Consider the following 25247-nt stretch of genomic DNA (forward strand, 5'->3'; position numbering starts at 1 on the left):
TCATATGTTCTAAACGTCATTTTATATCGTACATTTGAAATAAGAATGACAGATGTCATTAAAATGCACAATCATCTGTTTCACCTTTATCTATCATTACGGTTAAAGAACGGCTTAGCCTACTCATTCAAACCTATTAAAATTTCAATTTAACATATGCTATAAAATAATAGCTATTAACATACCTAGGTATGTTAAGGCTAGCATAACAGCCGTAGATGTCAGGTTAAAATCCGAGCGTAGCGAGCAAGAAAAAATTCAAAACTTTACCACCAGCAAGAAATGTTATGGCCGACTGTGTTCTGGGACGCAGAAAAAAGGAGACCTTATTCATTAACTTCCTAGAGGTGGCACTGTGATTACTGCAACATAATGTGGCGAGCTATACCTATATTTCCTAATTTTAGTCAAATATGAATCACTTAATGTAACATAATAAACACATTCGTATCTTAATTGTCCGTAAAACAGGAAGAGAGGAAGAGCGCAATAATAATTTTCCAATGACCACACAAGGTCAACTTAGAGGGTATATAAAAGGTACAAAACACCAACACATTATTTAAACAAGATAGTGATGTGAATTCCTAATATGAAGGTAATAAATTATTAGCAGTTAAACGTAACTACACCGAACAGTAATTGTTTCAGCTTTTCAGTTTTGCTTGCTTACTAATGACATTGGGGATGTGCGAGTTGCAGCGTACAGACCCTCTATCAAAAATACCAAAACTATTAAACCCCATCAGTTTGTTTACGCAGCAATTTGGCGAATTCAAGGTGAACGCACATCACTCGATATACCTACACGTTATTATTATTAACTTAATTGCAGAGTAACTTTAACAAAGGTTATGGTAAACAACAACAACCATCAGAAACTTTTAGATTTTGAAAAGGCAGGGTCTGCGCCGTTCACGATGAAAATAAATCACTTGGCCGACTTACTGCTGGAGGAATTTAATAGGTACTTGAACGGTTTTAGACCTATCGATAGGTCTAAAACAAAAGGAAGAGGCTTTGTGGCGGGAATGAATCCCACAATTCCAGAGAGTCTGGATTGGCGTGAAAAGGGTGCGGTAACACCCGCAAGGTATCAAGCTCAATGTGCGTCTTGTTATGCATTTGCTAGTGTAAGTTAAAAAATCAATCAAATACTAACGAACGTATACCAAATCGTTATAGGTGGCCGCTATTGAGAGTCACTATTTTCTTAAGAGTGGCAGCTTACAAGCCATCAGCCCACAAAATATTGTCGACTGTTCCAAGGTTGAACCATACGATAATTCTGGGTGTCAACATGGCGCGGTTGATCCATCTTTTGATTACGTTAAGGATAATGGCATTAATTCAGACGAAGTTTATCCATATACCGAAAAAGAAGGCGAATGTAAATTTCGAACAGATGAAAGTGTAACGAGAGTTAGAGGTATGTGATGCGTCCAAGAACATTACTAGCACATTTTTCCAGATTACGTTGTACTCGACGAAGGTGACGAAAAAGGTCTACAGGAAGCGGTTGCGACAAAAGGTCCCGTTGTTGCAGGAATGGATGCAAGCGCCGAATCGTTTCAATTTTATGGAAGTGGAATTTACTACGAACCAAAATGCGGTAACTCAATTGACCGACTAAACCATGCGGTACTAATCGTTGGATATACACCGGACTATTGGATCATCAAAAATTCATATGGTGTACAGTGGGGAGAGAATGGGTACGCGAAAATAAGTCGAAATGTGAGCAACCAATGTGGAATTGCAACTTACGCATTATATCCCGTGGTATAAAGCGAAACACATGTCACAATCCAATTTAACCAAATATGTGATAGTTAATTATAATAAGGTACTTTAATATGTAAATAGGCTAAATTCAGAATAATTTATGGTTCACGAGATTTGTTTACATTTTGCTTTGTTTTTATAGAATGACTAATAAAATAAACAAAAATATTTACGAAATTATCCTAGAGCGATAGCGACAAAGTCCTTAAAAAGTAATGGAACATTTTCCTGATTTAAAGAAGTTTACTTTGTAAACATATTTACTTCTTCTTGGAAGATGAGCATGCAGCAGAGTGTAGCCTAGGGACAAACTGACGGATTTTTCTTACTGCATTTATTTTAGAATGAAACTCTGTCGGAAAAATGTTGTACATTCCTATGTATTGTTTTTCAATTTTCCACGTTCCAAGCTGGAAAAACGGAAATAAAAGATGATGGTCTTTTAGTTATACGATAGAGTTGTAAACTCTGAACGATCACGTTATTCACCATTTCCCTTATCACTGACAAAAGAAACACGATAATTGTTATCAGCCACCTGAGAGACTTAAAATAATAAGGTATGAAGCACAAACTTACAACTGTAACTATAAATATAAGGGCACGTAGAGAAGTCGGGAGAGAAGTAGATGTGGGTTACAGTCAGGTTACAGTATAGGGTAGAGCTTTAGTTAAACTTTTCTGAGAAAGTGAAATAGGTACCTAGGTTTTTGAAAATGTTGTACTTGGGAGTTACTCTGAATATTTCACAATGGTGGCACTAACTACTAAAAGTAGCTACTAACTCCGTTATTTTCAATGACAACCCCTATTATTTATTGCGTTTTTGGATTCTACTGAAATTTCAGCCCTTTTGATACCCACATGTCGTTATCTAGAATTTATGGTTTTTAAGTTATTTTGACTTTTTAAAAAAAAAGCAAATGCACCACCTTGAAAATTTGATTTCTTGAAAACGTTTGTAGTTATCGCAACCCATTTCGACCAGTACATAGAGAAAGAATATGGCTTTCTTTTAATGTACTTAAAAAAATTTAAGTTGCGCACGACGGCAACATTTGAAACGATTTGATAGATGGTCCACCTATTCATGGAATTTAACAACGCAATTGTTCGGGGCAAAAATGACAGGACACTCTTGTAAAACTTTTCGTTCGGCACGTTGGTCGAAACCTAATGGCGCGTTAATTCCTTTAAGGTAGATTGAACTTTTAATTAAAAAGCTATTCTACCTTTGACGATTCACTTTTAATTGTGATTTCGAAATTGAGTTCGTTTCGATTTCGCACTGATCTCGTTATTGAGAATCGTTATCAGAATATTTGTTACATGTGGTAAGTGAAACCATTTTGCTAATTCTTTCCTTATCTTGGGGCATTTTCTTTTTAGACATACGATATCTGACGGTTGAGCCGACGAATTAAATAATTGTTACATCGTTATTCGTATTAATTGATTTCTACGCCCTCTCATTAACTTGAGGTATGTGTGTTTGGGATTTTAAGACGGACGTTTTATGTAGCATTTTTAGGTTTTTTTTTCCTCCGGGTATTTACTGCGGAACAACACCAGCCCCGCTCGAGGGTGTTAAAACTACCAGTATGTTTCCGTGCACAGATATGAATTTAATTGGACGCAAAGCAGTGTCCATCTTATAAGGAAGATAACGATCACGACGCCATTATATTGATTGTACCGACCATCTGGACACTTGGGCCATGAGATAAGCGTTCGAAGAACTGGATTTATCCAACACATTTAACCAGCCAGGGGATACCTTCCTTTACTTCTGTGTGTTATCAGCGTATCCTTAAATACCTCTTATAGAGATAACTTGGTCAGTAATTTATCGTAATTCCTACCGATGAATGATCGACTTAAACGCGGTAATTCCATTGTTATTTTCTACGAGTAGTTGCTACACCGAGCGGATATGTTTTCCATCTTAGACTTACCGCGACAAGTAATATGCATTGGCTCTTCAGGCAGTAATTAGCTAACCATTGAATTAGGTCCGTGGATTTTCTTTTTGGTTACAGGGTCGGACTCGCTACAGGAGAGCGAATTTTATTCAAGGTAAGATTGTTACGTCTACATACATTATTGGTCGTATTTCATTTTGCTTTTGGGAACCCTGTTTATATAGGAAGTCAATTAATTACTAATCGATCCTAGAATCGATCATTCCCAAGTGGGGGTTTGGTTAATTGGGGAATTTAAATTGCACATTTAATCTTAACAAGAGTTTTGAAATGTCAAGTAATTAATAATATTGAATATTTTGGCAATATTTTGTATTTGGGGGTTACGCTGTCCAATTTTGGAGACAATTTTATTTTGCAATTTGATATTGAGAATAAAGGAGTATTTCTTTTGGAATCTGAATTGATTTTTTAATAATAATTATTATTAAATTAATAATTAATTTTATTGTTATTACTTTACTACCCTCGTACCTTCTTAATTTCATACGGGGAGAGTTAAGATAGAAATTGAGTAGCGCTCAAAGTGATAACGAATATTATGTGCTCCTGCTCAGTAGTCGGTAGTTTGCTGTTCGTCTTTGGAAAGAGTCAAACCTCGAGTGGTGCTTAAAAAAAGTTTACAGTGTAACGGGAGCTCCTGTTAAATTTCGTTACGAGTTGGGTTTTTTAGGTAATGCGTATTAGGAGAGATAAAGGGTGGTTTTATTAGAGAGCGGTTTATTCCAAAATGTTCTTATGTCAAAGTTTAAAAAGTGGCGTATGAGAGCCAAGGGCTATTGGGCGAAAACCACAATCAATCGCGTGTAAGACAGTACAAAGTTTTAGTGAGTAACCAAAGAGATTCACATTTTGATTGGCTGGATAGATTCACTAAATCGCGGAAAAGGACCTAGAAAATTACGTATGGAAAAATGCATCATCGGATATCGGTATTCTAACGTGAGAAAGTTTCGTGGCAACGGCAACAAAATACTTCGCGATTTTTCGGTGCTATTAATAAACAGCACATTTCTCCCCGAACAACTAACTCCTCACTAATTTTCTTTGAGTGGCACTCATTCCGGGACGCACACCGTTTCCACTAACAAAATCAACTTGTTCATACGATCAGGTCGCTTGACATCCACAAATTGACTCAACGTGGAACTACGCTACGTATATTTCGACACAATTTACCGTCTTGTATAATAAATAACTATTATTATACAAGACGATAAAGGCATATTTTAACCATTGAGTGAATTAACATTCACAAGATGGTTGGTCTACCTTTACCGTCGATATAATACAAAACTTTATTTTGCTTCTGAAAATTTAATTTACACGTCAAAAATAGTACGCTTAAGTTCTGTTCCAGCGGTCGTTTCCATAGAAACGGCATTGTACTATGTACTATATTATGAACTTCATTTTATTTCGTGCTCCATGTCCCACTTGAAATAAAAAATGATCAAAGTCCTCGTGTGAGATCGAAGGGACTTCAGCGCATTTTTGTGTGGCAGATCAGTGTTTTATTAGCCAATATTGACTCCACCATCAATAAGATCTTGCCGAAAGCTACCACGTTCACTTTGTCGGTACCATTTTCTCACTTACCGTGCACTCGCAATTCGCGTTTGAAGTTTTGACTCCACCATCATTAAAATCCTTTGGGGGTTACCATATTCCCTTTGTCGACACCCACTTCTGATCACCCGCAACAATTCGGATTTGAAGTTTCGACTCCACCATCAGTAAGATCTCGTCGGGGGTTACCACATTCCCTTTGTCGATACACAGTTCCGACGTCCCGTTCATTCGTAATTCACATTTTGGTAGATTTCGCTAAAATCCCGGCATAAAATCGTATTCAACTTTTGGGTACTTCACATAGCTCGACCTTCTATTAGTGACACGAGAAAGAGAGACCGCGATTCGCGCTGTAAGAAACTTTTGGGCGCCCAAAGTCGACTACCCCTCGAAGCGCGCCGCGCAAAAGGTGTTTTATTTCGCCCCTAGGAAAAAAAACAAAATTCCGCCACGCAGGAGTTGTGCGCGTTGACAAGATCTTCCCGACGACACCAATTTGAAAATAATCGGAGAAAAACTGTAGAAGAAGATAGATAAAAACTGAAAAATCTCCAGGTTAGTATAATACGCTCGGGGATGGCGTCCAGATGTCGTCGACTCCAAATCTTGTAGCCCCATCCCTAACGTTTTTAATTACTCAGCCCCGATAGTTACATGTACACTCCTTGTCTTTTTACAAGCGTTTTTCTACGGGCGCGCATTTACTGCCAGCCAGCCAGCCAGCCAGCCGACCAGCCAGCCAGCCAGCCAAAGTGAGATTAAAAGCTACTTTTTACAAAAAAATTTTTTGCAAAAATGCGCTAAAAATGATGGCATTAGAGTGCACAATCACTTTATCTAGCCTTACTGTTAAAGACTGTTTTAAATGATTAGTCAATTGTAATCGTATAACAACCGACCAATATCCTGAAATTGCGTACAAGTGTGTCAAATTTCGAGTAAACGTAGTAAATATATGCAAATGAGAAGTAGATGTGCTAAAATATAGTAAATGTAAATATGGATGTTAAGGTTTTTCTAAGTGGCACCATTTTACTTACGGTACCCCTCTAAATTTAATCACATTGCCCATAGCCTACACACCTAAGAAAATTGTCAACCATAGAGTTATTACCTCAGTTATTACCTATTTCATATATTACATGACGGCTGGAAGTTTGTAATAGTTATTAAGTGTTCAACTAATGGTACCCCACAGAGATGAAATTTAAAACACCTGTGTTGTATTTAAATAGACATAAATCATATCGTGAATCATAGTGAGCCCCACGGGTTTACTACCAGAATACATTAGGTATTGCTAAACACAATTTTCTAATTTAATTGTTAGAGCGAGAGAGGACAAAGTACATTATGAAATTTAATTAAGATTTTAAAACTCAAGGTTCCTAGGGGAGAATTAGGAAACCGTCGATTGTCCGCTTGATACAATAGTATGCATTATACTTCCTTCTCGATTTCATGTTCCATTAAACAATGTACAAGTCATTTAGAGAGTATCCTTACAAACATTTACTTTACTTTGGTAATAATATTAATAGTTATTGCATAATTATTTACATACATAATTGATTAAAAAAAATATATAATTCAAAATACATAGTTGGCGACGCACCCGCTCCAACCACCTGCGCCCCCACCCCCCCAACTTTTAAATCTTAAAAAGTGGCCCCCCCCCCCCCTGTGTGTTACGTCGTTGGAGAGCTCTGAAAAAATGCAACGATACCAAATAGCATTACATTTAGGTTAGTAGTCCATTGAAATGTTACATTTTTTGGGCTTAGCGTGCGTTTGTCAGATGACGCAATTTTATTTTTTAGATATCAAGGAGGGGTTAGTCTATAGTTAAATCCAAGTTTGTGGGGTTGTAGCCCTTGTCCCGCGGCCGCCATCTTGAAAAAAGGGGTGCAAATGGTTTTTATGGTTTATCTGACAAACTATTGGTCTTACAAAAAATTTGTTCAGACATTTTTGAATAAGAATAAAATTCTCTACAACTTTGCTTCAGTAACTTTTAGTCGTATAACCAAAAGTACCAAAGTTATAAACGAAAATGGATGAACATTTTATAAAAAATTTTCAATTGGCCGTTATAACTTTTTTTCTGGTAATTTTACAAAAAAATGAAATCAGGCCATTTTTATAGGGGAGTTTTCAAGGAATAATTTTCATTACAAACTTTTTCGATTTTATTCATTCATTAAGATTTTATAGCGCTTCAGCTTTAAACTATACATAAATATTAATGATTTTAACGTACCTTTCTAATGTTCTAAATGACATGATTACTGTTTCCTTAGTCTCTTTGATGGACCAGGCTGTGTTGGAATTGAAGACGAGTTAAATGTTCCTACTCGTTGTCACTGATTTGGCGAATCGTTTGTATCTAATGCTGTTAAAAAAATCATCATCTATTGCCACCATATAAAAAGATGAAAAAATGTTCACCAATGACAGTGAGCAGAGCAAGATCGATTCTCTTATTGAGAAACAACGCTATTCCACTTGCTAACTCTGGATGTTTCTCCAGGGTTATGAGAAATTTTAGTTTGCCAATGTTGTGAGCTGCAATGACGTTTTTGTGCATAAAACCTGACGGAGAATACAATTCCTGTACGTCCTTTTCACGGTTTAAAAAAACATATTTCTTTGCTCCAAAAGCCGTGAGCAACACAGTATGTCGATATCTTCAGCTACAATAGTAACTGAGTCAAACGATTGGGATGCAGCAAAAGCAGAACGAACGATGAGGGTGTCTGCATCTGATTGTACTTGGTCGACAGTGAAACCCACCTCTGAGAATGAATTTTTGAGAAGTATAATGAAATTAGCCTTGTTCTTATCATTGCCATGAAATTTCTCATGTGATAACGTTGGCATGGTGTTCTTATCGAATTGTACTTCTGTGTCGACTGATGTTTCTTCGTGCGACGCAAACGCTGCCAAGACTTAGTTCCTGCGACATCGGAGACTTCTGAGTAGCCGTCTCGTAAAGACAACACTAATACGTAGATGTTCTTTTATCCCCACACGGTTACTATCTTTTATCCCTGCACAGTATTGTCGAAAATGAACACTCTGATTTTATGAATCTAGAGAATTGTATTCGTTTCGTAGCGCTGTAAAATCTTAATTAGTTCATCAATTTTCGTTTATAACTTTGTTACCAATAGTTTGTCAGATAAACCATAAAACCATTTGCACCCCTTTTTTCAAGATGACGGCCGCGGGACAAGGGCTGCAACCCCACAAACTTGGATTTAACTTTAGACTAACCCCCGTTGATATCTAAAAAATAAAATTGCGTCCTCTGACAAACGCAACCCCAAATGTAACTTTTCAATGGACTATAGTAATTATCGTGCAAATCAAAAAATAAACTAATAACATCCCTTAAAAACGCATCTTTTACTCTACCTCAACTATTTAAATCGGATTTTCTCAAAAACTGTTGGGCCAAAACGAAAATAAGTATTAATATGTATATTTTTGTAAGCTATACATTTGATAACCGCTATTTTTTCGATAAGTTACCGTTAGCGAGATTTTTCTAAAAAACAAAAACCGTTAATCTTGCTTTTTGAACCCGCGTAACATTTTTAACGGAACACGCATCGGCGAAGATATATGAGATGTTATTAAGAACCACAAAAAGAAGCTTCATGTAAAAATCCCACTTTTTCGAAATGTATGGTTTAGTCTTGTTTTGGTCTTTATTCCCCGAACTATTTGACGTATAGGTACACCAGCATAATACACCATTTTAATTATGTTGGCAATATTTGGAAAAGTTATTAAATTTAGTTGATACAGAAAACTTTCGTAACTGATAGGAATTTATCACCATGTAACCTTTCACTTATTCTAAAAATTCTATCTATCAGTAATTAACGATCTTGGAATGAAAACGCAGAGCATTTAGAAGTGATACCATTCGTACGTACGATTCAAACAATTCGCATGCCATATTTACAACATTTTAAAATGAAGGTAAGTGAACTGTTTCAGAATATTTCAACAAAGTGTTAACTTTTTAGAAAAGCATTCTTTTGGTGGTGGTCACAATAGTCGTTGCGGCAACACTTTCGGAAGCCGTACAGTTTGGTTTATTTAATCGGCCCTCACATCAATCAACAACGACTAGTAAACCCCAACCCCGCGGAGGTCTTTTGGGTCTAAACATACTAAAACCGGTAACTTCTATACTGGACGCCGTTGGTCATACGGTTGGGGCGATACTTAACCTGCTAGTTGGCGGGTTGCGATACAAACCGTACAAAAGGATTACCACAACACCAATGCCTACAATTTCAGTTGAAATTACACCACCACATATAGTTTCCATAGAAATCAACACCCCTCCACCCACAGCTCATGTCGTAGTCTCGCTCTCCACAAAGCCATCCCTTCCGGTAGCACCGCCTAAAATTACAACACCCACCTCCACTCTGGCTGCAATTACTGAATCAACAACGCAATCCACAGTTACATCTGAAAAACCAACAGAACCTACAACTACAGAATCAACCACGCAACCATCGCCCACTCCATCCCAATCACCCACAACACCTACAACAGTGGAAGTAACTACAGCATCAACCACGCATGCACCCACAACAACAACAGAAGCATCTATTACAGAAAAGGGCAAGCCAGGAAATGTCGATTGGCGTAGATTGAATTGTTCTTCACCTATCACATTTCAGGGAAAATGTCGCGGTAGTTTCGCATTCGCGGTGGTAAGTTATCAAGCGAATCTAGTTTACCGTAATAGAATACCTTTCGGATTTAGACGGCTGCAATTGAAGCCCAAATGTGCTACAAAACGGGACAGTATACAGTTTTGAGTGCACAGAATTTGATCGACTGCACGATGGTGGCACCTTTCGAAAACGCCGGTTGCGACGGTGGAGCACTCGAACCTACCTTCGATTACGTCGTAAACGTTGGTATCAATTCGGAAGAAGATTACCCATACACTGCTTCGATATCCAAGTGTAAATATAATCAAGAAAAATCCGTAGGGAGGATTAACGGTAAAGTAAACATCTTACTCAATTGTCCCGTTCAATTTATCCTATAGATTACATGAGCATCGATGAAGGCGATGAAGAAACCATGGAATACATATTAAACAACGTGGGACCAATAGCCGTAGGCATTGATGCCACTCACAAATCTTTTGCGGATTACAGAGGAGGGGTTTACTACGAGCCGAATTGTAAATCGGATATTGAGAGCTTGAATCACGCTGTACTCTTGGTCGGATACGGAGTGGAACCTGACGGTACCAAATATTGGTTAATTCGTAATTCGTACGGTACAGAATGGGGAGATAAAGGTTACGGGAAGATTGCACGGACCGCTACAAATCACTGCGGCATCAACACTTATGCTGTTTACCCAGTCGTTGTTTAAATTTAGTTTATTGTTGTGCAAAATTATTGAACTAATAAATAATAATCAGTGTTAAAACTCCAAAAATGCATTATAATTTACAAAATAATGCTGTATATGTCCGTCTGTGGCTGAAACTCTCACATGAACATCGTGCAACTCTGTCACCCATCTACTTCAAAATTTTCTGAAATCATCTCCGTAGATAGCTTGTACGTTGTTCATCAGCACGGACGACAGGGTTTCGAAATTTTTTTTGTACATTCTACAAGTAAATGAAGACGTCGTTGACCGAGGAGGACCTATGTTTAATGTCAGTGGCGTGCACTTGTTTTGTAAAAAGACGTGTGTAACAGTCCGGAATTACTACCGAAAACAGACGTAAACATCTGACTTTGGGTGAAAGAACGGAGTATTCCCATATAGTACTAGCGGTATACCAAAAGATACTGCATTTTCTTATACCAAGGTGCCACTTGGTACAGCTGTTCCTTAGAGCCATTTAGGCGATTTGGCCCGAAGAACACTTGACATTTTCCGTGTGGGTGGATTTTAGAGGGGGTGGGGGTGATTTATTGTAATATTCTTTTAAGAACTAAATATGGCCTAGAGACGAGATCTGGGTGTCGATTTCGTATGATTTTAACCCGAGGAATCCAATGGTAGCGCCAGAAATGTAATCCGGATACAGGAAGTCCGTGAAAAGTCGACATTTTTAGAAAATGACAGACTTTTGATCGAATTATATTTCTAAGGCACACCGGGTCGTGTAAGGTGTCTAGAGTTATGTTTTTGGGGTCAGGGAATTCATTTATGATAACAAAAATAACCTACCTGCATCGGAACTGCATGAGAGGCTGCCCTATTGCACTTTTTGAAGACGTCGCACGCCGTGAAACCCAAGATATTCCAAAGTTTTAATACCTACATAAATTTGTAATATTTTATTTAATAAAAATACACATTAACAAAACATAAAATATATTAAAACATGGGGTAAAAAATTTATACGCCTATGAAGGATCACCAAGTACATCGCTGACCCCTCTGATATTGCGTTATCACCACTGAAAAGGAATTTCACATACCGGGTGAATATTTTAAAACCGAACGTAGGAAATTAACATGCGAAAAACGTTTTTTGCCGATCGTTGCTCCCCATGGTAACTTAGAGGGTTTGTAATGACACCAATCAAAAGAAGATTTTTTTCTCATCTAATGATATACGAATTAGCTTATTTTCAGGTGTATTTCTCATTATTTTATCAAAAATTCGGCAATAAATCCAATTAGCAAAATCATGTTAAACCATGGAAATTTCCTAACGAATTGAAATAGGTTTTCACATGCACGGAAAACAAATATCGCGTACTAGAGTAAATATTTCCGCTGTAAACGTTGTTTATTATAAATACTTTTTCCCCAGTGAACCGCATTTTACAAAAAAAATAATGCCAGGTGTCATAAACTGATATTGATTTCGACGTTTGAATCTGCTTTTTGTCTTAGTCATGGCTAAACATGATTTTGGTAAGTGGATTTCTCGAGTTTTTGATAATACAGTGAGAAATACACCTGAAAATGAACTAATTCGTGTATCATTAGACGAGGAAAAAAATCTTTCGATTGGTGTCATGATCAACCCTCTAAGTTAACATGGGGAGCAACGATCGGCAAAAACCCCTTTTCCCATGTTAATTCCCTATGTTCGTTTTGGGAATATTCACCCGGTATAAATATAAAAGGTACGGTAGTAAATTAGGTATATCCGAAAGTATACAATATTCTTACCCTTTGTTTGAGCAATCTCCCATACATATTTGGCATGCAGGGGAACATGGCAATCCGTGTCGCCGGCAGTTGCACCGAAGGGTCTCGCAGCCTGTAGCGCAGCCACACCTGTTCAGAGCACGGACTGCCTTCCATACTTGTGGCAGCTTGGACTACAGAACCTTCCAGCCTCTCCCCATCCTTCTGGACTTGTAGAGCTTCTCATCACCTGGTTTGCACATCCCCAGATATGGCCAGCGACATACGCCGCCCTCCTTATATGCTCCTCCACCTCTTGCTGCAGCGACACGGATTACCATTGTTCCCCTGCATGCCAAAAGTGTATGGGAGATTGCTCAAACAAAGGGTAAGAATATTGTATACTTTCGATATAATTTTCTACCGAACCTTTAATATTTATATGTAGAATTCCTTTTCAGTGGTGATACGCAATCTCAGAGGAGGTCAGCGATGTACTTGGTGATTCTTCATAGGCTTATACATTTTTTACCCCATATTTTAATATATCTTATGTTTTGTTAATGTGTATTTTTATTAAATAAAATATTACAAATTTATATAGGTATTAAAACTTTGGAATATCTTGGGTTTCACCGCGTGCGACGTCTTCAAAAAGTGCAGTAAGGAAGCCTCTCATGCAGTTCCGATGCCAGTAGGTTATATTTGTTATCATAAATGAATTCCCTGACCCCAAAAACATAAGTCTAGACACCTTACACGACCCGGTGTGCCTTAGAAATATAATTCGATCAAAAGTCTGTCATTTTCTAAAAATGGCGGCTTTTCACGGACTTCCGGTATCCGGATTACATTTCTCGCGCTACCATTGGATCCCTCGGGTTAAAATCATACGAAATCGACACCCAGATCTCGTCTCTAGGCCATATTTAGTTTTTTAAAAAATGTTACAATAAATCACCCCCACCCCCTCTAAAATCCACCCACACGGAAAATGTCAAGTGTTCTTCGGGTCAAATCGTTTAAATGGCTCTAAGGAACAATTGTACCAAGTGGCACCTTGGTATAAAAAAATGCGGTATCTTTCAAGAATTTCCGTTATACCGCTAGTACTAATAGGTATTAATTTATTGAAGGAACTACATACGTTAATAACCTGACGATTGGCGAAATTACTTCAGGATGAGGAAAGGTCTATATATGCCCACGAACGTCTAACTGCCACCCTTAGTTTGATCGCTACCAGTCGAAGTCATGACGATATGAAGTTTTCTACCATAATTTCTCCTCAAAGGTAAATCATTCCTTGTGTTTTCTACGAAATCCAGCTCGCCGTGTATTTATTAAGCGGCAGAGCGAAACGATGAAAGCTTCATAGGGGAATCGATGGTGTCCGTCTGTTCGTGAACACGATACCTGTCAAACGCTTGGACCGATTCGGTAGCCTTCGACAAGATCGTATTGATGATATAGTTAAAACTGGCCAATATAGAATACTGATTGCCACACAAAAATGCTGAAGTTCCCTTGATCTCACAAAAATGCTGAAGTTCCCTTGATCTCACACGAGCACAGGTTTTAAAATAAAGATCTGGCACAGCCAGCCGAACTGGTGTCAGAAATCTTATCAAAAGATTTTGGAATTCGGTAACGATTCTTAAAATATAAAATAAATGCCTCACAAAGGAGAGCTCATTATTGCATTAATGTTGTGACATTTCCTAAAAATTTCTAATCAGTTATAGATTAAAAGCAATTAAAATTAAGTCAACCAGAACAAAGGGTAAAACAACGACCTCAAAGACATGTATGAACAAATGGCATTTGAATTCAATAAACCATGAAGGTAAGAAGTTAATTTTGGTATTTATTTTATTAGCGTTCAAACTTTTTTTCGGTTTCATGTATTTTTAAATTCCACCGAGCGTGTGGAGTGTACATTTATTTTGCAGAATCATCCAATATCACGACATCAGGGTATTTTTGGGAACAAGACGCTTATGTGAAAGTTTTATAGGTATGCTTTTGAAAATGTGTAAGTACTTGAGGGTTAATCTGAAAGATGAATGGAACTACATATTTTCGAATTTTTCATAAATCTGCAATCTAAGCGTTGTGCCTCTACACCGAAAGAAAGTGTTAATTCTTCCTCTACCCGATAGTGAAAACTTGGTTACAATAACTAGAACGGTTTTCAAATTTCATGTAACGAATTTTTAAAGTAGGTAGGTTCTTTCTACACAAGTGTCGCCATTTTGAAAATATTTTACACCTATTCAGTCTTCAGTGTAAACCTACTATAGGTCGAAACTCTAGAAACTAATTTTCAAAAACTTACCTATAAAACTTTCTAAAGCTAAAAGAAACACCCTGGGAGTTAATTTATTTTGCATGCATATTTTTCTTTCTAATTTCATCATAATGTAAATTTATGATAAATAATCCGATATAAACTCAGACACTCAAAAGAGTCCTTTACAGTATAAATATTATTTGTTAACTTTCAGCTTGTACTTGTGCTGCTACTAGGAGCTGTCTATGTTCAACATACCGAATCTCAATTTCGACTGCCAAAACCAATAGACGTGGTAAAGAATGCGGCGAAGCCAATACAATCAACCATAAAACTGTTTACGGAACAATTTCGTAGCTTTAAGGTAAAGAATCATATCTGCACAGTAAAAAGGTTTCAATTGAACCGTTATAGACCCAGTTTCGTAAATCATACGCATCCCCTGAAGAAGAAGAAAGAAAACTAAACGTATTCTCGAGAAATTTCGAAAAAATAACTCAACTTACCAAAGCGGGCGCGCTTCCATTCGTCACAAAAGTTAACGAATATTGCGATTTAATATCGAGTGAATTCAATAAACTCCTAAACGGGTTGAAAGTTAAAAGGAAGTCTGGATCGAGGCGGGTACGTAGAGGTAGTCTCCAAGGTGGACCTGGACATGCTGCAGATAGTATTGACTGGAGAGATAAAGGCGTTGTCACAGAAATTAAAAATCAGGGAGAATGTGCGTCTTGCTACGCTTTTGCGTCGGTACGTATTTGCATTTTTTTAATCCATCATCAGCTATAGTTTACATAAGTCAGGGAAATGACATTACTGGCTAATAAATAATGATTATTGAAGTACGAGGCTCATTTGGGGCCGAGTAGATTAATTTCCCAGTCAAAGTCAGTTTTATGTCTTTTGGAATATAACATTTCTAAATTTTTTATTAATATTATAACGTGTCAGTTTTGACAGTAGTCTGGTAACGTGACAGGAGACAGGAAAAGTAGTCAAGTAGGTGTTACTCCCGCTGTCATAAAAACAAAAATTTCTTGACATAAAGTAAAGTATGTAGGCCGAAGGTCTTATTCTGTGTGTAGGCCGAGAGGTCATCCACTACCTGCATTACTGGTACAAAAGCCCTTGCATTACTTTGCATTAAGCTACATTAGGCTGCATTACGCGGTATTATGCATTACGTCGCATTATTCTGCGTCACGTTGAATTACCCTGAATTAAGCTGCATTAACCTGCACTATTTTGCAATATTTCTACAGTACTGGAACCAATCAACTTTAATAAAAGTACTTAAAACAGCGAATATTGATATTAATATAGCCGCAATTTTGGTTGTATACTACTGTACTTGAGATAGGTGTCTATCTAAGTGTAACAAAGATACTAAATCATTGGTAGATTTTTTCGACATACTGTAGATAACTAGATATCGAGCTAGACTCGGCAGTATATCATTAAAGGAAATCATCTTAGACAAAGAGACGGAAGCTCAAGAAGAAGGAATAACAGAAGAATTAAAAGATCTGAGAAATATTAAAGTGAAAAATATAAAAGATTACTCGGCTACAAATCAGAAGGAGAATACCTACCTCTTTACTACGAGTTAAAGTGGGAAATAGAATAACCGCCAAAAAAAGTAAGGTGTGTTGGCTTTTTGCAGAAAATTCTGGACGCTTGTCAAGCGACAGGGTATCAAGGTTCAGAGGAGAACTCAGAGGAGAACAAACAAAAAAACGACAGTCTGAGAAAAAGGTAGTGAATATAGAACGGAATGATGAATCCTCGGATGAATCCAGTTCAGACAGTTCCGCCAATATGCCAAATTTTTCATCTGATAGCGGACGTATTCTGCGAAGTAGAGAAACCGGAAGAAAAAGAAGAGATCAAAATTGAACAATATTATGCTGTTTATTACGATAGTAGTTGGTACAATGGAAGGATACTATCAGTTGATACAAATATATCCAATAAAATTCCTTAAATCTGAACTGGATTCATTCATGTGGCCGAAAAATAAAGATGTTCAGTTAGTGGAAGAACGATTTATTTTTCATTGACCAGTAGAACTGCTACATAATGGTCCCTTTGCAATAAAAAGAAATGATAAATGCCTTTGTTCCTCAGTTAATCATCAAGCATAAACGAAGATGTTGATGGAAATAAAAAAATATACTTAACCTGCAGTTTTATTACCCACCACCACTCACCTCATTTTTAGCGCATTTCCACAAAAATAAAAATAAAATGCGCTATTGTGGCCACTTTGTCCGTCCGTCCGTCCGTCCGCTCGTTTTGCGACGCTACTAGTTCTTTATCTTAAGAGCTATTGTTCTACTTTTTTTCGCTATTTGGTTCGTTATGGTGTCGAGTCTTGTACCAAGGAAGGAATTTTTTCTGTACCGCTTACAAAAAAAGTTATTGTAAAAAAAAACAAAAAAACCGTTTTTTACATGTTCCATAATTTTACACTTTTGCCGTTTATTAACGATCCTAGAGATCGTTTATAACTTTGCATTGCTATCTGTTGTCCTGCCGGTTGGTCTCTCCGTCTGTTCCTTTGTCTGTCTGTCCATCTATCTGTCCGTGTGAACGATAACTTTGTTTAGAAATGTTCGATCGCTTTTTCATCTCCGTTAGTTATGAACTGAATTGCATGAAATTCAATATGGGCATAGATTTAGCCATATAATACGCAATGCCAAAAGTTGAATCGAATCGATTCAAAAATCACAGTGCCCTTTTCGCATCTCGACCATTTATAAACCGAATTGCAAACTTTTTTACTTACAAAAGTATTTCAATGAAATTTGATACATAGGCACTTGGAATAAAGGAAAATCAAACCCCAATTTCAAAATTTGGTTTTGCGCATGCGCAGTGCCAACTTTTTTATTTATGGAAGAATTTAAACGAAATTTGATACATAGTCACTTGGGATAAAGGAAAATCAAACGCCAATTTCAAAATTTGGTTTTGCGCATGCGCAGTGCCAACTTTTTTATTTATGGAAGAATTTAAACGAAATTTGATACATAGGCACTTCGAATAAAGGAAAATCAAACGCCAATTTCAAAATTTGGTTTTGCGCATGCGCAGTGCCAACTTTTTTTATTTATGGAAGAATTTAAACGAAATTTGATACATAGGCACTTCGAATAAAGGAAAATCAAACGCCAATTTCAAAATTTGGTTTTGCGCATGCGCAGTGCCAACTTTTTTATTTATGGAAGAATTTAAATGAAATGTGATACATAGGCACTTGAAATAAAGGAAAATCTAGCGCCAGTTTCAAAATTTTATTTTGCGCATGCGTAGTGCCAACTTTTTTATCTATGGAAGCATTTAAGTGAAATTTGATACTTAGGCGCTTGGAACAAAGGCAAATCTAACATTAGTTTCAAAATTTAGGTTTGCGCATGCGCAGTGTCAACTTTTTTATCTATGGAACCATTTAAGTGAAATTTGATACTTAGGCGCTTGGAACAAAGGAAAATCTAACATTAGTTTTAAAATTTAGGTTTGCGCATGCGCAGTTCCAACTTTCTTATTTAAAAAAGCATTGAAATGAAATTCTTCTCATAAACTGAAATTGAAGTAGCACGTCAACAATGGATTGCCCATGTGCAACGCTATCTTTCATATTTGTGGCCGGATTTTACGATTTTAACAGAAGTTGCATCTTACAAATGGGAAATGAATGCAAGTGGAAATGCGCTTTATGTAAATCGTTTACGATTACTTTTTAACTTGTTATTTAATTGGATGAATCTGTGTAACGCAATTTTAATCAATTTTGCACAAAATTATGGATTAATTTGGATCAATTTTTATCCATTTGACTCTGGTAGCAATATTTCGTGAAATATAAAGTGGTGCTTCACTATGAATGCATCGCCCTTATTCTTTAAAAAAAAACCTCGAAAAATACAATACCTATTTCTCGAGAATGACGTTAAATGATGAGGTTTGGCATTATTATTATGAATTTGTTAGGTTAGTTTGTGGATGCAAGTTGTTCTGTATTTTGTAGACGTGCCACCTTACTCTGCATTACGCAACTTAATATTGCATTAGTTCTCACATTAAATTGCATTACATTGCATTATCTCGGATTACGCTGCATTAGCCCGCATTAGGTCGCATTACGTTACGCTGCATTATATTGCATTAACCTGCATTACGTAGAATTATGCGTAATGCCGCATTACTGGTACAAATTTGTGGCTAGTGGATGGCCCCTTGATGTAGGCATAAACATACCAATTTCGGGAAAAACTTTTAGTCTTCAAGTGGAACAGGCTTTTTACATATAGGGGGGTTGACGAGGGGGTTGAACCTCCCTTCTGGAAGTAAAATTTTGACTTTCTTAGTGAACTTGATCTTTTTTAGTTTGATTTGTGGTTAATAGACAATAAGTATTCCAACGTGATATTAACACATATATCTTGATACATAAAAGAAATCATCGAACAAATCTCAATCCAGAATCCACGTTGCTTAAAATTTTCTCCTTATTCTCATTTGGATTAATTTTTTTACCTCTAACTTTTTGTCAAACTTTTTAGTTCGTGGTCACTTTTTCTCTTACCTACTTCCATTTGTTTATAATAATGAAGAATTCCAAACTACCCCTTATACACCATGCTTGTTATATAACATTGCAAAATGAAAAATGCATTTGCAGACTGCCGCGGTTGAAAGTCAAACAGCAATCAAAACGGGAAAACTCCAAGACATCAGCCCGCAAGAAGTGCTGGATTGTTCCCAAGTCGAGCCGTACGAAAACTACGGTTGTGATGGAGGCTCATTAGAACCAGCTTATGATTATATTAAAAGTAAAGGTGTGGTATCTGATCAATCCTACCCCTACACGGCGACAACTGGCGAGAAATGCAACGCGAGCCCCGACCAGGTCTCCGCCAATATCAAATGTAAGCGTTATTGTAAGTGTAAGTAATGGAAACGTGGAATTGTCTTTTCAGCATATGTTACCATCCAAGAAGGAGACGAAGAGGCTTTAAAAGAAGCTCTTTCTAATATAGGTCCTATCGCTGTTGGTATGGACGCCTCCTCTGAAAATTGGCAATTTTATGGCGGCGGCATATACTACGAGCCGGATTGTAAGTCGGCCATCGAGAACTTAAATCATGCTGTAACATTGGTCGGATATGGGGAGGAAAACGGGATGAAGTACTGGATTGTGAAAAATTCATATGGCACCAGTTGGGGAGAAAATGGTTACGCGAAAATCGCTAGAAACGAGACTAACCACTGCGGAATTGCGAGCTACGCAGTCTACCCCCTATTTTAAACATATAATGTAACAATTAGTTTGAGGGTGCAAATAAGATATTAGCGAGGATATTAGTCATTCATTTTTATATTTTTATTAACTACACTTTTAATCTGATTTATTTTAATAATGAATTGAATAAATAATGTCACAAAAAACGGTCCTCTTTTAATTACTATTGTGGCACTACTGTTGGTACAGGCGCTTCATCCCATGAGCTAGGACCACGTCTCCATGATGATGCCAATGCGCAAAATGTTTCCCCCCCCCCCCTCTTCGCAAATGGATACTAAAGACACCAACATGCTGCTAACTAGCATCGCTCAATTGTTAGTTTTTTTGTCTAATTAGCAGCATTTAAAAGCTCTCGCACTGTTCTCTATAACTCATCTCACTTTCTCCATATCGTATGGCCATTTGCTGCACAGGGAGATTTAAAATGTGTTTTAGATTAATTATAGGTTAATATCCATGGTAATCATTCTGATTACTATCGTTGCAGTGGATAAACTATGATTAACTTTAAACCATGTGTCTGGCTAGTTACACTTGCAGGGGTTGAACACCCTGCGATCCAAAAATAAAATTTTCTACGGCACTGGTAAAAATTACTAATATCTACGGTCTGGACGCGCTTATCATTTTATACAAAAATACACAAATTTGTCAACTCGCGTAAATCGACCCCTTCAGGAATATAAAAATGAGTTCAAATGCACACTTCCTTACACGAAGTCCACAAGAACGATCGATTTCTATTTTTATACAACAAAAAAATTCAAAAGAACTTACTTCTATCGATGCGTTGAAATTTTCTCCAATTGTCAGTTGGATTTCTCCTTTGGAAGTCAGTAACACTTTGGAAAATTGGATGGATCTTAAGCATTACGATCGAACCTCCGGTATTACCAGTTAGATTGGTTAAAATTAATTCAAATTTTCATTTTAATAATAAAATACCGAACATTCTTCTAACTGGATTATCTACTATTGTATAAACTACGTCCGCTAGGCGTTAGTTTGGTTTCAGCACCTTCAATAAGGTTGGGCCACCCTGTATGTTAAATGTTAAATGCCTCAATTTTTTTAAGTTTAAATCTAGTGGGTTTTTTACGAATAAACATAATAATAATAATGATAATAATAATTTATTTTCATGCTAGTGTACATAAAGTACTTACATATCGTCATCAATAAATAAATATAGCAACGGTGGCCAAAGTGCGGCTCTTTTAAGTTTGTACTGCGGCTCACTCACAAAACAATTGGAACCCGCCATTGCTTTTCTATGAAATCCATTAGAAGTTGGTGTACCTAATTAACAAAAGTTTTCTCTTTCAAAAAAACATATTAAAAGAAACAGAGCTCGTGGATCTGGAGTTAATAATAAGTAGTCCATGTAATGTGTGGATCAGGTTATGATGTTGAAGCATTGTACTCGACTATAAATTGTGTTAAAACGGTCGCAATTACCAAATCAGCACCTGAAAGTGCTATTCCAACCTAACCACAAAGAAAGATAAATAAATAATTTGTTAAACCCTAGACCCCTCCCCGCCCTCTCGCCAATGATGGGAAGTGTGGCTCTCGCAAATTTCATACAAAAAGAAATGGCCGAGGAAATGGGTCTTGTAAAAAGTTTGGCCACCCCTGAAATATAGTATCATTGCCAGTCTAAAAAGCTTATAAATATACAGATAACAAGTGGTGTATACGTTACAAACATCACAAAAAAGTACTCCATTGCCAAACAAAACTAATCGTGGACACATCTTTGATTAAAGTCACATTTAAAAAAATCTACAGCACTGAAACAACATTGATGAATTAAAATGCGTTTCCTTTTATTTCTAAAAATGTGCGGTTCTAAGTCTCTAAGCCTTATCGGTATGCAGTTAAGAAACATTTGGGACATAAAGTGTGATCGTTTCGTTTGAATTTGTATTGCAGTATTTGTTTTTTAAAAACGTGTTACCCGTTATCAGAAAGAGTTGGTACGTGTGTGAGTTGACCAATCAACTTGTTGCATGGTGATATAAGGATGTCTTTTCATTAAAAATTAAGTGTACTATCGTCCGAAAAGCCACCAAATTTTGTCATTAAATTCAGTGTCATCAAGAACTGAAGTTCCTTATTTACTTACTGCTGTCGAACGTTTATGTGTGGGGTAATAAATTTGTGTTTTTATCATTTAAACTGTGTGTTTAATCGAACCCAAAGTGCGATCCAGATACAGTTTTCATGTCAGATTTTTCTATTCGTGCCTAAGAACTATGTAAAAGTGAACATGTGTGTAGTTAGTTCTTTGGATTTTTCAAAAGTTGATCGAGATCACTGTGTCTCCAAAATTTAACGAAATCAAACCATCCATCTGTTTTGGTTAGAAATTAATTTAGTACGATTAGTTTATCATGAAAAAATTAAAAACGAAAATGAAAAATTTCTTTTCAAATTAAGTAAAACGCATTATAATGCATTTAGACGTTTTCGCAACAAAACTGGTGCACTGACATTTCTTAGTTAGAATTAACGTCATAAATAAATATGTATCAACTGTAGTTTATTAAATGACTGTTATATTACTTAGCAAAGGGGAATTAATTTCATTAAAAATGTTTTAATCAATTTTTATGTAAAGTAATGCTCGAGGTAATGCTATTGAACTATGAAGCTCATGGTCGTCAGCAAGGTCTTAGATGATGGCGCTTCTCTATAAGAAATAGAAAACGTAATTCACCACTGATCGTTCTAATGGCAAAACGTCGTTATTGTTTATAAAAGTTTAAAAAAAAGCAGAACCCCATGATAAAAAAAAATAAAATAAAAATAAAATAAAAAAAAAAGCAGACCCCATTATCTAAATTTATACTCGACGATATCTTAACTTAGATTATACACAATTAATCTCGACGTTTATTTTACATAATAGTCTCCATTTGTAAACGGCAATTACTTGGAATTTCTGGCAAACTCATCAGTATTAATAACTTATTTTCGAGGCTTATATTTTATTGAGCCCTTGATGGTCATCACTAGAAATATTTGTAAGTTAATTAACAATGCTAATATATGATTAACATAATTGTATAGGTAGTACGATTTATTTAATGGGTCCTCAAAATATTTCAAATGGTAAAAATATGCCTACACCGGACCAAAATACAAAACAGGTTACAAGAAGCGAAACAAAAAACAAGTTGCCGTGAGTCAGTATCTTGGTTGTTGACATTTTCTATAATTAAGTAACTATTAACGATTAATTAATTTAGTGGGTTGTGACATTTGTACGTAAAAAATGTTTTATCAGTGGTATACGAGAAAACATTGAAAATAAGGAATAAATAACCGATAATGGGAGGGGGACTTCGATCTTAAAAGAATATCGAGTTAAACTACGAAACAGTCAAAATAAGTGAACCATGAAGGTAAGAAGTATAATTTTTTATAGCGCAACATTTATCACATTTTGTGATAAGTGTAGCGAAGGGCAGAACAGAAATCTCTTTTTTTAATACCACGATCTGTGGCTTACCTACTGTTCGTTTTTGCTTAAATGCATTTAAAAATCGTAACGAAATTCTGTATCTATCTACTAGCTCGCCATTGTATTGCTGCTAGCGGGAGTTTTCCTGGTACATCGGGCCGAATCACAATTATTGCCATTACCAAAACCGCTTGAAACTGTCGTGAAAATCGCAGCAAAACCGCTAACATTCACAGTAAAGTTGCTTACAGAGCAATTCAATAACTTCAAGGTATAATCAATCCCTAACTACACGCTTCCAGGATTTCATTTTTGAAATTACAGAGCAAATTTGGCAAAAAGTATGCCACTCCAGAAGAAGAAAAGAAGAGATTAGAGATTTTCTCCGTCAATTACGAAAAAATCAATCAACTCACGCAAATAGCAAACTTGCCATTTTTGGCGAAAGTGAATCAGTTTTGCGATTTAATATCAGCAGAATTCAATAAGCTTCTAAACGGTTTGAAAATTAAAGCGTATTTCCGAGTGAATCGTCCTGTAAAGAAGTACGTCCCTAAAAATGAACCTGTAGTAGATCAATTTGATTGGAGGGACAAGGGTGTTGTTACTTCGGTTAAAAACCAAGGCGAATGCGCTTCGTGTTATGCATTCGCATCGGTAAGTAGTTGAAAGTTTGAACCAAACTAGAATGATACAGGAAAATATTTCAGGCCGCTGCTGTCGAAAGTCACATTGCTATTAAAACAAAAAAACTTCAAGACATCAGTCCACAAGAAGTACTAGATTGTTCGCTGGTGGAACCCTATGAGAACTACGGTTGTGACGGTGGTTCATTGGAGCCAGCCTATGACTATATTAAGGACAAAGGACTTGTCACTGACGTGTCCTACCCCTACACTGCAGAAACTGGAGATAAATGTCAAGCAAAAACAGAAAATGTGGCGGCCAACATTCAATGTAAGAGTTGTACTAAGTATAAGAAACAATATTTTACAAATTGCTTTTTAGCGTACGTTACGATCGAAGAAGGAGACGAAAATGCGTTAAAAGAGGCATTGCATAATATCGGCCCGATTGCTGTCGGTATGGATGCTTCCTCTGAAAACTGGCAATTTTATGGTGGTGGAATATACTACGAAAAGGATTGCAAATCGTCCATCGAATATTTAAATCACGCCGTGTTGTTGGTCGGATATGGCGAGGAAAAGGGGCAGAAATATTGGATTGTGAAAAATTCTTACGGTGACGAATGGGGAGAAAAGGGTTACGCAAGAATTTCCAGAAACGAAACCAACCACTGTGGAATTGCTAGTTATGCAGTTTATCCAGAAATGTAATTTTTTACATCTTTTAAAAAATAATATACCTAACTTTACAATTCTTCTGTTTTACTTTATTTACTTAAGACTTTAATCTAACGCTTTCTATCTACTATTTACGTGTCTTAAAAAATTATATTGCATCAATTTGTGTTTTATTCATAGTTTGTTCATTCATTTGCGTGCAAAAAAAACCGCACCGATATGCCCAACTGTTCAACATCTCCGAATATTTTCAAAAATAACTAAAAACTTTCAACCAATCCATTACATAAAAGGCTACCATGATAACATAGATGAAATTCATTTATAGATTTCACCGCTATGCTATGAAATCACACTGAAACACAACGGCATGTTGGGTTGCCTG

The 25247-nt window shown here is 36.6% G+C and overlaps 4 protein-coding genes and 1 long non-coding RNA gene across 5 annotated transcripts; all 5 read left to right on the top strand.

Annotated features, from left to right (window-relative positions):
- The first annotated feature begins 374 nt into the window (after window positions 1–374).
- LOC116164263 lies at window positions 375–859 on the top strand. Its single transcript, XR_004143849.1, has 3 exons — window positions 375–598; window positions 652–780; window positions 836–859. It is a non-coding gene; the product is annotated as an uncharacterized LOC116164263 (long non-coding RNA).
- A 13-nt stretch (window positions 860–872) lies between these two features.
- Window positions 873–1962, top strand: LOC116164264 (cathepsin L1-like). The gene is made up of 3 exons (XM_031478408.1): window positions 873–1133; window positions 1186–1429; window positions 1472–1962. The coding sequence occupies exons 1-3, from the start codon at window positions 921–923 to the stop codon at window positions 1786–1788; spliced, it is 774 nt and encodes a 257-aa protein (XP_031334268.1). The 5' UTR covers window positions 873–920; the 3' UTR covers window positions 1789–1962.
- A 7226-nt stretch (window positions 1963–9188) lies between these two features.
- On the top strand, window positions 9189–10836 carry LOC116165012 (cathepsin S-like). Its single transcript, XM_031479278.1, has 4 exons — window positions 9189–9329; window positions 9377–10078; window positions 10132–10375; window positions 10423–10836. Exons 1-4 carry the CDS (start codon window positions 9300–9302, stop codon window positions 10755–10757), a joined length of 1311 nt encoding a protein of 436 aa, XP_031335138.1. The 5' UTR covers window positions 9189–9299; the 3' UTR covers window positions 10758–10836.
- A 3354-nt stretch (window positions 10837–14190) lies between these two features.
- Window positions 14191–20222, top strand: LOC116164554 (cathepsin L1-like). The gene is made up of 5 exons (XM_031478748.1): window positions 14191–14331; window positions 14993–15142; window positions 15193–15528; window positions 19466–19712; window positions 19764–20222. The coding sequence occupies exons 1-5, from the start codon at window positions 14326–14328 to the stop codon at window positions 20090–20092; spliced, it is 1068 nt and encodes a 355-aa protein (XP_031334608.1). The 5' UTR covers window positions 14191–14325; the 3' UTR covers window positions 20093–20222.
- Window positions 20223–23340: 3118 nt separating this feature from the next.
- On the top strand, window positions 23341–25024 carry LOC116164587 (cathepsin L1-like). The gene is made up of 5 exons (XM_031478780.1): window positions 23341–23499; window positions 23671–23829; window positions 23883–24215; window positions 24269–24515; window positions 24567–25024. The coding sequence occupies exons 1-5, from the start codon at window positions 23494–23496 to the stop codon at window positions 24893–24895; spliced, it is 1074 nt and encodes a 357-aa protein (XP_031334640.1). The 5' UTR covers window positions 23341–23493; the 3' UTR covers window positions 24896–25024.
- Window positions 25025–25247: the final 223 nt, after the last annotated feature.

Source organism: Photinus pyralis, unplaced genomic scaffold (genome assembly GCF_008802855.1).
Source record: "Photinus pyralis isolate 1611_PpyrPB1 unplaced genomic scaffold, Ppyr1.3 Ppyr1.4_LG2, whole genome shotgun sequence".
Lineage (NCBI taxonomy): Eukaryota > Metazoa > Arthropoda > Insecta > Coleoptera > Lampyridae > Photinus > Photinus pyralis.